The sequence below is a fragment of the Emys orbicularis genome, chromosome 4 (genome assembly GCF_028017835.1).
Source record: "Emys orbicularis isolate rEmyOrb1 chromosome 4, rEmyOrb1.hap1, whole genome shotgun sequence".
NCBI classification, from domain to species: Eukaryota; Metazoa; Chordata; order Testudines; family Emydidae; genus Emys; species Emys orbicularis.
This window is the reverse complement of record NC_088686.1, coordinates 117,454,864-117,471,750: the sequence shown is the minus strand read 5'-3', so window position 1 is coordinate 117,471,750 and position 16,887 is coordinate 117,454,864. Positions and strand designations below refer to the sequence as shown.

General features: G+C 43.6%; 1 protein-coding gene across 1 annotated transcript in view; it reads right to left on the bottom strand.

Annotated features, from left to right (window-relative positions):
* Positions 1-16,887, bottom strand: part of KCNQ1 (potassium voltage-gated channel subfamily Q member 1) — a 553,847-nt gene that overhangs the window by 441,049 nt on the left and 95,911 nt on the right. The window contains exon 2 of the mRNA XM_065403597.1: positions 6,566-6,656. Coding sequence (XP_065259669.1) covers positions 6,566-6,656 — 91 coding nt within the window. The remainder of the gene's footprint in view (positions 1-6,565; positions 6,657-16,887) is intronic.

Here is a 16,887-nt window from a genome sequence, read left to right as displayed (position 1 = left end):
ACAAGATTCACTCCAGTCTAATTTTAACTCTTCCTATTATCAGAGCTATATCCAGACAGCAACAACTTCCTCCAGCATCTTACTCCACTTCTGATAGACATTTCTACATAGCTGGCCTTTGAGGCCTCTCTTTTATTAATACTAGTTTGTAAGTTAACTTGCCTGCCCTTCTTATTATGTACCTAGTTTCTTTCTTCATCCGTGCTTGGCAACAGCAATGTCACCTGTATTCATTGTTTTCCCCCAAATCAGTATTATTCATTTGTATTGCAGTACACCTACAAGTCCTAGACCTGGACCAGGCCTCCATTATGCTAGGTGCTGTACAGACACAGAACAAAAAGATATTCCCTGACCCAAAGGAGTATGACAGAAGTTTACATTTAAAATATGGGTATAAGCACTCCCACACAGGTTTGTCTGAACTCTCCTCATGCCTTCGGACATCTTTGTTTGGAGCAGCGGCTTGCACTCCTATTTTTGCACTCCTTGACCTTTGAATGTAGCTACTCATTTCTATTTCTTCCATCCTTGAAGTCATATTGTAGTTTCTCTCTGAGGAGCTCTTCCATTACTTCCCATCTAAGAGCATCCCAAGTCCAGTTCCCATGGTCAAACATATTACATAAAAATATCATAAAAAGATCAGCATAGAAAGCTTTGCTAGGCAGATACTAATATGAGTCACATTCTGATGCCCTTACTTATGATGTTCAATGGCACCTTAACTCCATGAATAGTTCCACTGCAGTCGGATAAACTCTCTAGGGCCAATGCAAGTCAGACAGCATGGAGGGGATTGTTCAATAACCAGCTCCTTAATTATAGCCTGTGGGGACACACATTTGATCATTTAATGTAAAATCGTTCCATGTTGACAGTCAAGTCAGTCATTGATGAAGATGCTCTCAAGAAGAGTCTCCCATATACAATATATACATAACGAACAATTTCTCATGTATTTACTGTAGAGATTTCATTAAACATCTGCCAGCTGACTCAGCCCTTTCCTGCATACTGAAATATAAACTCAGACTAATATTTGCTTTTGCATCACATGCGTGGGTGCACCTAAACCTCCATATAAAAGTTTCTGTGCAAACAACTTCGATGAATACAGAATACATTTCTTTATTGAACTGACTGCCAGAACACAGCCTTTTGTTTTAAACAGGCACTTGACCCTATTTTATATATCATGTGAACTTCCAAAATTAACCCTTTGGGAAAAGAAAGTCAGGATTTGCCATTGCTAAATATTGATGCATATAGTAGTGGGAATTCCCAATGCAGGATTAACTGCTTATAAATTAACCATAGCTTTTGTCATCAGAACAACAGAAATGCAGATTTGTTCTATCAGGTAAGTAAGGTAATCCAATACCAGTGATGATCAGTTGTATGTTCCATGATAGCATGAAACAAATGCATCAAATACAACTGGTTATGTTGACATGAGGGGTTTCAACGAATTTGATACCATGCACCCAATATGAAATATTACACCAGTCGGTACTGGTCACACTAAGTGCACTATAATTTTGAAGGAGATACTATAAAAAGTGAATGTTATTGTATAGGTAAGCAGAAATGTCTACAACTAATACAAAATCCCATTTATTGAAAGGGAGGATTGTAGATGGACTCAAACCTCTCTCCCCCTACCTTCCTCTCACAGAAGCGGCCTATACTAAACACGAAATTAAACTTATACATGGTGTCATATACATAGTGGTTGCCATTAAAATCTAGTTTAGAAATATATCATATGCCCATTACTGTAATATTAACACTAGTCTTAGTATATGAAAAATTGATCTCTCAGATACCACTGGTAGTAAGTAATGGCCATTTTTTACTTTTTAAGTGATCACTGTATATAGAAGCAGTATTTTTTTTAAACAACTGGTATATGACTGTATACTGTTGAGGGGCTTTTCTACTATTAATTTTAAAGTCACTACAGAGAATATTTTTACCCATTGAGAAGAATTTTAAATTTCCCATTTTTAAAAATCATATTGAGATTGCACTTGAATGCTGTATTGGTTGAAGTCTACAGAGATTGTGTAGTGGGTATTAGCGGAAGAGTATACACTTTCCAAATTTCCCTACAGAGGCTATAGACCATCTCTTGATAATAGTTTTCTGCACATTAGACAGCTGAATAAGGTGTACAGAAACATACAGCAAATGCACAAGTGTTAATTGTTTTTGAGTCAAGTGGGCGATTTAAGTTTTAATTTCTTTTCTGTGATTCAACAATTTGAATAATTCTTTGAAAAAGTTTTCTTGCTACAGTTTGAAGACAGGTTTCTGGCAGAGATCCTGAAAATGCTTCCTCAGGCATTAGAGTTGATAATAGGTAGAGAGAGAAAGAGAGAAAAAGAGACATTAGCAAATAACATTAAAAGGGGAAGCATCAACTTCACTGTACTACTAGTGATTTAAAACACATTCCAGATTAGCAACAAGGAGTCCGGTGGCACCTTAAAGACTAACAGATTTATTTGAACATAAGCTTTCGTGGGTAAAAAAACCTCACTTCTTAAGATGCAACTGATTAGAAATTCCAGATTAGAAACATCATGGAAAGCTACACTTTTACAAGACATCCCACATTGCTCCAGAATACAAACATGTATGTGTAGAAGAGGGTCTCCTTTTGCTGCCTATAGCAGAGGTGGGCAAACTACAGTCCTTGAGCTCCCGGCCGGGGAGGCTAGCCCCCAGCCCCTCACCCACTGTCCCTCTACCCCACAGCCACGCCACTGCGTGGGCAGCGCTCTGGGCAGCGGGGTTACACGCTCCTGCCGAGCAGCACGGCAGCGTGTCTGGCTTCGGCCGGGCGGCGTGGCTGCCTGACATGCTGCTCTGAGCGGCATGGTAAGGGGGTGGGGTAAGGGGACGGGGATCCGGGGGGCAGTCAGGGGACAGGGAGCAGGGGGCGGTTGGATTGGGCAGAGGTTCTGGGGAGCGGTCAGGGGATGGGGAATGGTGGATAAGCGCAGGGCCGGTGCAAGGAAGTTTCGCGCCCTAGGCGAAACTTCCACCTTGCGCCACCCCCCCCCCCCCCCCAGCTAACCTCGCCCCAGCTAACCACGGCCACCCGCCAGAGGAGCCCCCCCCCGCAGCAGCTAACCCCGCCCACCCAGGGAGCCCCCCCCGCAGCAGCTACCCCCCCTCTGCAGCTAACCCCGCCCGGGGAGCCCCCTTCCACGGCAGCTAACCCCGCCCACCCGGGGAGCCCCCCCCCCGCGGAAGCTAACCCCGCCCGAGGAGCCTGGCCCAGCTCACCTCCGCTCCGCCTCCTCCGCTGAGCACGCCAGCGCCGCTCTAATTCTCCTCCCCTCCCAGGCTTGCGGCACCGATTGGAGGACAATTAGAGCGGGGGCTGTGTGCTCAGTGGAGGAGGCAGAGTAGAAGTGATCTGGGGCGGGGAGTGGTTCCCCTGTTCGCCCCCCACCCCCGTTACTGTGGGCGGCCCTCCCGGCGCCCCCCGCCCAAGCTCACCTCCACTCCACCTCCTCACTTAAGCGGGCTTTTAGGCGCCCTCAACCACTAGGCGCCCTAGGCGGCCGCCTAGTTCGCCTAGTGGTTGCACCAGTCCTGGATAAGCGTGGGAGTCTCAGGGGGTGGGGGTGTGGACAGGGGTCAGAGGACGGGGAATGGGGGGGTTGGATAGGGGGTGGGGTCCTGGGGGGGGCGGTTGGGGCAGGGAGTCCCAGGAGGGGGCGGTTAGGGGACAAGGAGCGAGGGGGGTTGGATGGGTTGGGGGTTCTGAGGCGGGCAGTCAGGGGGCGGATAGGGGGTGGGGACCAGGCTGTTTGGGGAGGCACAGCACTCCATACAGTTTTGCAACCCCAATGTGACCCTTGGGCCAAAAAGTTTGCCCACCCCTGGCCTATAGGAAGGTAAATGTTCTATATAACATAATGGTTATACACTGAAATCAATGGGAACACCCTTAAAGCAAGGGTATTTGGAAGCTTAATAGCACAAGTGAGGTTTAAGAGATAACAGTGTGTCCTAAAATATCCCATCAAGGGAAACTCCACTTACCTAACAAAAAGGGAACATGAACTTGCATATATCTGGGTATATAAATTAATATATTAAACTATCCTGCAAGGAGGCAGTATGGCTAGTGGTGAAAGGAAGAGTTTGGGTGTCAGGAGACCTACATTCACTCTGGACTCTGGCTCAGCATGCGATCTTCGGCAAGTAATGTGTCTGTCTCTGATTTTCTTCAGCCATAGGTGGGGATAATGTTATGAGTCTATGATAATGTTATGTGCCCACATTAACTTTATAAAATGCTTTGAGATCTTTGACAAAAGGCACTACATAAATACGAAGCACAGTGTTATGATATAGTAAATGATGACTGGTTCCGAACCCAATACCAGTAAAATACTAGCAGATGATAGTGGGGCGGGTGACCAGATGTCCCGATTTTATAGGGACAGTCCCGATTTTTGGGTCTTTTTCTTATATAGGCTCCTATTGCCCCCCACCCCCATCCCAATTTTTCACTTTTGCTGTCTGGTCACCCTAGCAGATGAATACATAAGAATTAGAGATAGGGCCCAATTATCTCACATACACAAATGCACAGTGAACTCAGAAAGAAGTCCATTGATATCTCTGGGTTTATACTAGTGTAATACTGACGGAAGTGAGAATGGACTGAAGTCCGTAGTGTTGAAAACGGAACATCATATTTTCTGTCCTGAATGCAATGCTTTAACTAGTTACTGCTAAAATCACAATTTATCTTATTACACATCTTTCATAAGGCCCACTATGGCAGCTTTTCCTTAAGTAGCCAACCGCAGAGTGACAGGTGCATCCTACCTCAGTTTCCCTTTCTTCAGTCGACCAACTTGCCCATCCTTTCCACAGACTAGACTAGCAACCATTTGATGTGCCCAGGAATGGAACGCTGTCCCTCTCAGAATTCAATAAAATCCCAATGTCCAGGAATCATTTATTACTTTAAGTGCAGCCATTTGCAGATCCCACCAAGTAAAACAGTTCACAAACCCCAAAGTAAAACAAGATAAAAAGACAGCAATTCACCAGCTCTGCCATCCCTATCTTGGGACCCCCACTCTCCAAGTCATGTACCTAGGAGGTCACAATCCCTATTCCAGAGTCTCCACCCCACTGGCCCTTTCAATTTTCTTGCAACTCTTCTGCAATAATCCTCATCTCTGGTCTTTTCCGAGTGGGCTCCCCACAGCCTTGTGCTCCCCATGCCTATGACTACTGAGTTCCTGCAGAATCACCCTATTCTCTTGGGTTTGGCCTGCCCTGAATCTTTCCTATTACCTAAAGGCTGCCATATGAGTCTTCCACCCGGTAGGGTTTCCCCAACTCCAGTCAGTCCCATCCCACAAACTCTCTACAGTTCTTCCTCTGCACCAGCTTGTCCCCTCCCCACTCCTGTTCTCTGAGGGGGCTCATGCAGCTCACTTCAGGGAACCCTCACCAGCTCCCTGCTCCTCCTCTTCCTCCTGCTGCTGCTTGCCTCTTCTTTCTCCTTCTCTTAACTACTTCCTGGCTCTTTATCAGTGCTCATGTCCTGCCAGAACACTCTGGGATGCTGTTCCAGCAGTTTCTGGGGGAGCTGGAATGGTGTCTTATGGCATTTCCAGTCCTTTTGGCACTGGCATTCCAGCACTTCTCAAGCGCAGCACTCACCCTCTGTTTTTTATAGATGCTACTAGGTGTTGTCTATCTGACCCCTCTGGGAGTCAGTTACTGTAGTTAGGCACAGGAGAACTGGACCTGTTCCCTCTTAAAGGGACCAGTCACCCTATGACAGCACACCTACACTTATTTTTGAAGAAGCTTGGCAGTATTGTGACAACAAATGAATTACCTCCCTGAAAATTAGAATTTAGGCCTTGAATATGGACCCACATGTTCAAGATAACAGGTGCTTAGAGTGAGGTGGAAATATTGCCCTGAGCTTTGCATTTGTCTTTAGCCATCCCCTTGGAAAACACAGATAGCAGCTTTGATGGGCTCTGGAGAAAGCATCTATTGAAGAGAAAACCCCTGGGCAGATCCTCAGCTATGACAAATTAACCCAGCTGAAGGTCTTCCCCCTGTGAAATGGGGCCTTAAGGCGGGATTTATCTCCCATTGAAGTCAATGGGAGTGCTTCCATTGTCTTCGGTGGACTAAGAGAGGTTAAAGAAAGGACGAACTCCAGGAAGAGAAGTGGTGCAGTCTTATTTGAAACAGTCTCAAATGGGTCAGACATGCTGCATCAGAAATTCTGGGTGTTCAGAATACAGGGTCTGACTACCCTCTCATCCTGATTTTGCACCTGTGTGGCTACATTCATTTCTATGGAGTTATTCTGGATGTACACTGGTGTAAGGGAGTGAAGAAACACATGCATAATGAATGAGCATGTGCAGGAATTTACTGTTTTAAATTCCAGGTAACAGGGCAGAATTTTAACAAGTCACAAAAATACGAATTAAGAAAAAAAATAGGAAAACACACATACACAGAGACATATTAATCCAATGAACATCAATGTACATACCATCCAAAATAATGTCCCTGTGGCCAGAGTTGCATATTGTTCAATTGTAGAAAGGACACTGAATATGAGGCAGATCAGCACTATAAGGAAACTGGAAGAAAAAAAAAAAGTAAACATTACTAAATATCTTATACTATAATTTAGTAAAAAGGGGGCGGGGAGGAAGGGCAGGCAAAATAAACTAAATTTTAATTTCATTATTTCTTTTGTACATACAGAAATAATTTCTTTTAAACATAAATGTAACAATTTGGGAGCCATTTTTCTTTTTGTGGAACAATTTATTTATTTTCAAACATGGAGTAAATTTGTTTTGTTTACTTGAAACTTGTCTGGGGAAGTTTTCTTCTTACAAGAATGCCACTGGTTAAGAAAAAAGAATGTTTGGACATTTTTAATCAGGAAGACCAGGAAATTCCATGTGGTAAGTTAAGCCTCTTCAAACCCTAACCTGTTTTGGACATTGAACTTGTGTTATAGTCCTGTTTCTGGCATACCTTTTGCATTACTTAAAACTGATTTCCAGTGGGAGTCAAAGGAATATTTCAATCTGGGCAGGAATGGCGCCCCTAGCCTCTGTTTGCCAGAAGCTGGGAATGAGCAACAGGGGATGGATCATGTGATGATTACCTGTTCTGTTCATTCCCTCTGGGGCACCTGGCACTGGCCTCTGTCAGAAGACAGGATACTGGGCTAGATGGACCTTTGGTTTGACCCAGTAGGACCATTCTTATGTATTTTACATGAGTTTTTGGACTTTCAACAATTACACCTCTACCCCAATATAACGCGACCCGATATAACACAAATTCGGATATAACGCGGTAAAGCAGTGCTCCGGGGAGGCGGGGCTGCACACTCGGGTGGATCAAGGCAAGTTAGATATAATGCGGTTTCACCTATAACGCGGTAAGATTTTTTGGCTCCCGAGGACAGCGTTATATCGGGGTAGAGGTGTATTTTAAGAAACTCATTTTTTGAGAATTATTATTCCATTTACATTTGTTTTTTTTTACTTGTGACATTATTTAAATATTGTCACGGATTATATACATTCCTACCAGATTGTCATTTTATACATTTTGCAAGTCATTTGGCATATCTCTTTTGACATACAAGGAGTAAGGTTAGAATGACCCATCAGCCTTTTTTGGTCTACAGATCAAAACCTATAACGTTACTTATTTATTTTATAGAGATTTATAGTGTCTCTCTTGACTATATTTGAATCAATAATTTTACTTTTAAAAACTTTGTTTAATTAATTAATTAGATTTCCCAATGACTGACAAATATATGTCTGATTCATAGAGGAAAGAAGTCACAAGTGTCGCTCTGAATTCAAAAGATTTCCTCTAGAATTGTATGAAGTTGTGGAATAGGATTAATCTCTAATTCTAGTAATAGTTTTAGTTGACATCTAATGGGAGAGTTAATAGTGCAGTCAAATTTCCGTTTAAGTAAACCAAGTGGATGACACTAAACATCTTCAGCATTAGGTTAGAAGGGGTCAGAGAGTTGGAAAATGGGCATTCAGAGAATTGGGATTCTATTGTAAATTGTATGTCATTTTTGAATCCCAAAAAACTGATCAAATTACAAATGTTCCCCAGCAGCTACAGTTTCATACTATCCACCTGCATATTTTCTGTTGCTCAACTAACTGTTAGGTTAGGGCTTGTCTGCAGCTGTGGGATGTAAATTCGAGTCTGCCCCAGAGTGTCGCACACTAACTGGCCCGAGTAGGCACAAGAAGTTCCCTAACATGCGTCAATGTAGTACTGTTATAGAAATTATAAATAAAATAGATTTAGATTATATATAAACTGTTAAGAATACAAGGCAGTACAGCATTCAATGGTATGTGATGAGATCAGTAGCTCTATATTTATTTTAATCAGTGTAAAATTTTAATTAGGTTACTTAGTACATAATAATGGCCCAGATGGTCCTCCACAAAACCAAGCACAGAAGACCATCACACACAAAAGGGAGGCAGCACCACATCCCCAGCACCCTCATTCCCACCATTAGACCAAGTGGAAGCCTCTCCATGCATTCCAGGGTCCACTCTGGAGGTAAGAGAGAGTTGAGACTGCACAGATCAGGAAATAAGGAGCTGAAACAGAGTGTGTGTGTGTGGGGGGGGCGGGGATGGGAGGGGTGACGTGGGGGCTAGTTAGATGCAGGTTGCTGTTTGATCCCACGCAGAACCTCCGGAGCAGATAACACAGCTCGGGGGTACTGTTGCTGGGAAAGAGAGGGGTGACCTGGTGTAAAACCATAGGGCCACTATCTAGATAGCTTTGGCTCTCACCTAGACTGGGAGACCCACCAAGTTCAGGGGGGGAGGGAAGATCCTACAGTGTTTGCCATGTGGCTGAGCTGCGTGCGTGCACACATTGATTATACCCACCCAGTGGGATAATATGGGGGCATTCCTTGGAGACTTCCTCCCACTTTTAGTAGGAAGGGATGGACTTGGATCAATACATTTAGAGGAAGACACTGGCTAAATATCTTAATCAAAAATCATCTCACTAGTCATCACAAGTAGATACGTTAATATTTTATAAATGTAAACAAAAGAGGACTGGCAACATAAGACATATTTGAGATACTAGTAGTTATAGTATAAGCACTTCTAATTTATCTATAGTACTATAAGATCCTCATTACAATAATATCTGAGCACCCCACACTGTTTAGTATATTTATCCTCATGACACCCCTGTGAGGTAAGGCAGTGCTATTATCCCCATTTTACAGATGAGGAACCAAGACAGAGAGGCTAAAACTCAGATCCGCAAAGGGACAAACACTGTGAGCCACAAAGACTGAGGTTGCCAAGGCTCCCTATACAATGAATGGAAGAGACGGGCACCTTAGAATGCCATCCACAAAAGCCAGCACACTAGGCAGGGAGCCACGTAAGCTAGCCAATGGAAGATGCCAATGAGAGGGATATGTCCTAAACCCCTTCCCTTTATGGAAATAGGTACCTAAGTAAGGGATGGAGGGAGGTGCCTATCTCTGCTGGCGATTCATGAATGGGAACCTGCCTCCTGAAGTCAAGCCGCTTAGGCACTTAAGTTGTTTTTTGTGACAGTGAGTTAGGCATCTGCCTCACTCCACACAAAATGGCTGGGTGTGAAGGAGGAAGTAGTAATGGTGGTGCCCACCTTTAACTTTTAGTCCAGTGTGTAGAGCACTTACTTTGGACGTGTGAGAACAGGCTTAAATTCCCCCCTCCCCCCACCTAATGGGGAGAAAGGATTTGAACAGGTGTCTGCCACCTCTCAGGAGAGTGCTCTAACCACTGGGCTGTGGGATATTCTGATGTGGGTACCCTCAGTCTCTTCTGCAGAAGCTGTTCCACTGTGGATAAATAATGAAATTCACTGGAGGAGGAGGACTAGACCCTGGGTCTCCCACCTTCTAGGTACCCTAACCACCTGGCTACCGAATCTCTCTCTCTCTCACCAATGACTAAGTATTTATCCACAGTGCAACAGCTTCAACTTGAGTAACTGAGGGAGACCCACCTCGGAATTTTCCTGGGGCACCTCCTCCTCTTCCAGCAGCAGTAGCAAGTTTTTGAAGGAGACGTGATCCAGTGGGCAGCCTCTGAGCATACCGACTGGACTGGGCCTGTGCAGGCAAGGTAGGGAGGCCCCACCCCAGAGCCCACACCCCCAGCCAGAGCCCGCACCTCCTCCCGCATTCCGAACCCCTCGTTCCCAGCCCCAGAGCTCCCTCCTGCACATTAAGCCACTCATCCCCGGCCCCACCCTAGAGCCTGCACCCCCAGCCAGAGTCCTCACCCCCATCCCACACGCCAACCCCCTGCCCCAGCCTGGTGAAAGTGAGTGAGGGTGGGGGAGAGCGAGCGACGGCGGGAGGGGACGGAGCGAGTGGAGGCGGGGCCTCTGAGAAGGGGCATGGGAGCCTCAGGGAAGGGGCGGGGCCCTTGGTTTTCGTTTTGGTTTGTTCAAGTTCGCAAATGAAATTCATGGTATTGAAAATGAAGTATTTACAGCACTGGCTTGAGACAAATGGAATAAGTTGTGTCAATATATATAAGAGAGACAGACATGTACAGGGTAGGGAGTTGTACAGGCAAAGAGGTTAATACAGTGACCTGCTGCCAGTATTTTAAACAAGGGTCTCCCACAGAGAAATTTTACCAATTCAGGCAGAAAATCTGCTCACCTGTTGCTTGTCGTAACAATGGATGATAAAGAAAAACTAATGATATTTTACTTGTCTACCAAAAAAAAAAAAAAAAGTTATTTGCAATTGCGCTATGTTTTGTCCCTCCTAACTAGAAATAACAAATGCACAGAGATGATAGGTTGGCACCAGGATGTAGCTAATAATTTGAAATCTGTACACACATTACCCAAGCAACTGTTCACCCCATTTGCACTCTATAGTCTCCCAGGGAAGACATGCCATGAGAAATAGCACAGTCACTAGCTAATACAAGTGGGTGCAGATACATATAAATATCTAATGGTATCTTAGTAAAAAGCCTGACAAATGCTAAAGAGTTGCCTTCAAGAAAACTGAAGTTGTATGCAGTGTTGTGTATGGCATAGGCCTGCCAGCATCCATGACTGAGAGTAACAAGAACGACAACCAGTGGCTGACGCACCTATTACAAGATTCACCAGTCAATAAATTTGACCACCAGATGGCAGCAAATCACTTTCCTCTTTCAGGAAAGGCTATTTGACTTTTTCCAATCAGCACTAAACACCAGCAAAATCTAGTCAATGAGAAATGGTCCAAATCTGCATCTATTACATACAGTCAGTGAAAAGAAAACTCCTATTCTATGATAATTTTTTTCATACAATAACTCATGGTAGTCAGCAAGGAGTTAATTTTGGGTTATGACTGAGCACACCCTGGCAAGAAAGGGTAGAAAATAGGTGTTGCTTCATATTGCTGTGAAGCAGAACACATCAGGCTTAATGCAGCTATGCATGAGAAATAATACTCCCTGTGGGTCATTGTCTCAATTAATTGCACAGCACAGAAGCACTTTTTCTGCATTTGCCTGATGCACCAGTTTCTCTCCAGGGTCAGCTCTAGGCATAGAGTAAAAGGCCCAATACATTGACTTTAATGAGCACTGTATCAGGGCCTAGGAGTCTACATCCAGGTGGGTATCCCAGGGGAATGCTGTGGTCGGTCCCCACCAGTCCTGAATCACTCTTTACTGCCTGAAGAATCTTTGCTGACCTAGTCTTCTTTTGTCATGGTACAGACCTTCTTGAACCAGGAAATGATACCTTTTTGAGTACAAACGTTTTTGAACCAGGAAACGATACAAATAGAAGACTACATGGGTTACTTCTCGGGAGGGACCAGGAACAGATGAGGCGGCATAACATTCTTATAGGTGCTTAAGCCATCAGTGCACAGAAGTTTGACCCTTTCTCTCTTCATTCATATTGTATTAAATGCACTAGAGATATATTAATCAAGCATGGAAGTTAAGTTTTCCAGTGTCTAAAAGTCAAGGATTTCAGACCGCACATCTACACTGCATCTGAGATTGTGCTTCCCAGCTCAGGAAGACAGTCAGGCACTAGCTCTGCTCAAGCTACTATGCTAAAAATAGCAATGTAGCCGGGGGTAGCAGTGGCTTGGGCTAGCTTCCAGAGTACAAACCCATCCGGACCCCCGGGGTACACCCTTGGATAGCTAGCCTGAGCTGCCGCCCCCCAGTTATATCGCTATTTTTAGCGTGCTAACTCAAGCCGAGCTAATATGTGTTTGTCTATCCAAGCTGGGAAGCTCTCTCCCAGCTGCAGTGCAAATGTACACAGAGTAATGGATGCAATCACCACTGTGACTCTTCTCCCCTTGCACTATTTCCAAAAAAGGAAAGACAAAAGAAAACTGATCATACCAAAATAGGGGGGTTCAGTTTGGCATTTAAAAGAATGCCTAAGTGCCAGTCTGTGTCCAAATACAACAGATGAGCAGCCTGGTTAGGCACTCATGTTTAAAAACGGGGTGGTGTGTGTGTGTGTTCATGCTTATTATGCATGAGATATCAGAATGCATACTGAATGGACATACAGAATGTACCAACTGCTTTGACGGGAATGCATTCACATTTCTATGGGATTTTAGATGCAAAAATAAAATGCAAATCCATTATTTGTATATGGAAAACTCTGGATGCATGATTCACAATGAGCACGGTGCTAACAGAAATTCACACACCTGCACAATATGAAAGTTTCAAATACTTATAAATTAAGTCCTTTGTAAAACAAAAAAGCCAATTTCTTCAAACATATCCGAATTTTTGCTGTCTGGGAATTTTCCATTGGGATGATTAAAGAAGCAGAAGGAACCCTGTGAGTTATATCAGGAAAGAAAAAACTAAAGGGGTCTTTATTTCAGATCTGGTGTAACACACAGCTTCTCTCACATTCGGACATCTCAAACATGATCGAATGGAATGTTACCCAACTTCTCCCTGCACCCCAAAGAAAATTCACCATGAGGCTGAGAAGCAATAAAAGAAATTGCAGATTAAAGGATAATTTGGTAGGAAAGATGAAAGCTCCTGAAAATACAGGCTTCTCATGGCAATGCCTGCTCAACCACAAATTAAGTGGTAGTAGTGGGATACTATAATATGCACTAATGGTCTACAATAACCAGCGAAAGCAAGTTCTGAGCCTCCTCCTGAGTGGTGGCTTGAATTAACTTTGTGTTTTTTAAAACATGCTTTTCTAATGTTTAAAAATACATTTTAAAAGGAGATTTAAAATGAAGGTGGATTGAACTGTACAAAGAATGCTTTCCTTCTGATAACTGAGTCCTTTGAGACTCAAGGAAGAGTATCCCAAACACTATTTGAAGGATTTCAATCTATGTAAAAGTTCTTTGTAAGTTACAAGGCGGCCTGGAAGATCCCACTATCCACCTGCATAGTGTTTTATATTATTATTATCACCAACTAGCTCTCATATAATGCTTTTTATTAGCAGATCTCAAAGGAGGTCAGTAGCATTATCCCCAATTTACAGAGAGGGAAACTGAGACACAAATAAATGTGACTTGCCCAAGTCACCCAGCAGGCCAGTGGCAGAGCCATGACTAGAACCCATGTCTCCCAAATCCCAGTCCAGTGCTCTAGCCACCAGGCCACACAATCTTGTTTCTGCATTTGTCTTGTGTAAATTATACAACTGTGGCATTCAAGGAAGATTTCTTGATGCCTTCATGTGGGAGATTTCCCTGGTACTCCGAGAATGGAGCGAGGTGCACAGAACTGGCATAAACAAGCACAAAATACTGATTCAGAGTCCCAGGGCAGGTCTAGCTGAAGCAACACAAAGCCCAAGTTTTCACTCATCTTGGCAGCATTACAAGGGCAGTGAAAGACAAACTGTTCTTATACAAGAGGTTTTCTTTCAACATCAGGAACGTATGAGGTTTAAAATAAATAAATAAAGAGATTTAGTCATTACCTTAGTTCCATAGCTTAGCTGTGGGAAATAAATTTCCCACAGGTTGGCATGGGAAGATACTTTTAAAGGAGCCACCTGTTTTTGAAGTGGCAAGAGCAAATGCTAATGCATTGGCAGGAAAATCCCTATATTGGCAATTCTGCTACCATTAGCTTTAAAACCTTTGCCTATACGTAAAACATGTACTGACATTCAGTCAAACCCTGCTCAGATAGCAGTGCATTTCCAACTATCTGGGATTTTTATTTTTAAAATAAAGGTTAACAAGCACTTATTCTGCTTCCTGGAAGAGGAACTTTTGTAAGTTACTGCTATACAAAGCCCTGACTGAAATAACTACTGTATATTGGATATTTACACATGCATAAACATTAATTTTGAAGAGAGCTTGAGATGTACCTATCTTTTCAGTTACCTACTGCTTTCCCACAAACATACCCATGCAGCACCAGTCTCTTGTGCTAGCAGAGTCCTGAATATCAGATGAAAGGATGGGATGTGCAACCTTAGAGAAAGTCATCTATGCTATCTAGGAATTTATCTGAAGGGAAACGTATTCCCCAACTCTCCCTGTTAATACTAACACACAACCCCATTAATAAGGAAACGGACTCCTACCATCACAGCCAGAATAGCAACTCAGTCCTGGCAGCAGCACATTGTACAATCTCCATGCTATTTGTCTAGTGCCGTGCAAAAAAAATAGAGGTTGAAGAAATCTCTTAGGTCATCTTGTCTATTGCCCTTCAAATGCAGGAAGGCTCACGGCAGAAGATAATGTTTTGCCACCATATCATTAACTACCATTATACTACCAAATGATCAACATCTGTATTTCAATGACAACTTTGGTCTGTACCCCCTGATGACTGTCAGACATTTTCTAAGTTTGCTAACAATTTCCATAACATGTTCACACACACACACACACACACCTCCCCCATTCTTTTAATGCACAGAGCTCAGTCAGAAATGAAAGGCAATATTCTCTGACACGTTCTCTTTTCTGCGTGCCACTCAGAGAGCACAAAGGGAATGAAATCTATTCAGCTGAGGATTTCCCTGGTGTGGAGGAATCCCCTGCCCGCATAAAGCTGGCTTAACCAGCCCCTTCACCACCACCCCACCACAGCAAAACAAGGAGGGGAGTGGCCAGAGGATGCTTTGCTTTGGAAATCCCCAGATGTTGGTGAGCTCCTTGTAAACTGTATTAGCTGCTGGAATTTAGAGCAGCCTCCAAGCTGCTCTAAACTCCGATGGAGCTGTGGCCAATATAAAACCAAACAGAGAACCTAGGCCATAATTTTATCAGGTAACAAACATTAGAAAGATTTACAGGGATTAGAATTGTAGGCATGGCTCTACACAGACATTGTTTGCAAGAGTGTTCTTAAAGAAAAGATACAAACAATAAGAAACAAAGATATAGTCAATCATAGTTTGGACGCAAGCCTGAAGTTTATTTACATCTCAACACATGCTGTACACATTCAGATCAAAGGATTGTTCTAACTCTAGTTTCTGTTCTGGAATACACAATATTATTAACAACTTTGCCCTATTGAGAAAGTTTGGATAGGAGGGTAGGTCAGTTGGCAGCATCAGATGCATTCAGAGCATAACTGGGTGGGAAAATATCCATATTAATGAAAATTAGTGTTCATGATTTTATTTATTTAGTGCTTCATTCTCCATTTAAATTTTTCATAAAAAGGGGAAATTTGCACACCATTTCTTGTCATGCAAATCAGTTTTTGCTTTGAGAATGGTGTACCTGAATTTCTTCTGATAATGAAGAGCAAATTTGTCCCATGAAAAAAAATGTCATTATCAGAGAAGCAGGTTTCTATTTTCACTGCAAAAGTTCGTGCTTGCTAATAGATAAGATGAAAATAATGCCCTGAATCTAATTCTGTAATACTCCAGAAACATCTATTTCCATATGCAAATTCCTGCTACATTTTGCACTGCTCCGATCTTGGGAGCAAGACTACTGAGTGACACTTGTTAGGAAAATAAAATATCCACAAAACCATTTGATCCTGTAATGAAAGTCTGCAATGTTTTTAAGTCTTCAGTCACAAAAAGGCAGGAAAAAATTCATAACGAGTGTCAACATGACATTAACATAGCTCTTTGCATGCCAGTCCCAAGTAGTTTACGTTCTAAGGGCTTAGCTACACTTGTGAGTTACAGCGCATTAAAGGAGCCCTGAGTGCACTAGCTCACTACCCGTCCACACTGGCAAGGCACGTAGAGCGCTCTGACTCCTTGGCTAGAGCGCTCCTCGTACTCCACCTCGGCGAGTAGAATAACGTTTGATGCGCCCCCGCTGGAGCGCCGCGGCACCAGTGTGAACAAGGTGTTGCATTACTGCGCTGTGATCAGCCTCCAGAAATGTCCCATAATCCCCTTAAATCAAGTGGCCACTCTTGTCATTGTTTTGGATATGCCCTTTGAAAGCTCTGTTTCTGACAGCCGGCATGCTTATCTGCCCCAAGACAAAGCAACCATTACTGTGGAATGCTGTGTATGGGGGCAGGGGGGGAAGGTCTGCTGCTGTCTGAACTTACAAGACAGCATGCTGACATGCACTCAGCCCCCCCAAAACCCATTCTCTCTCCCCCCACATACACACAACACACTCCCTGTCACACTCCACCCCACCCCATTTGAAAAGCACGTTGCAGCCACTTGCATGCTGGGATAGCTACCACAATGCACTGCTTTCTGTGGCCATTGCAAAAGCTGCTAATGTGGCCACGCCAGTGCGCTGGCAGCTGGCAGTGTGGACAGATTGCAGCGCTTTCCCTACTGCGT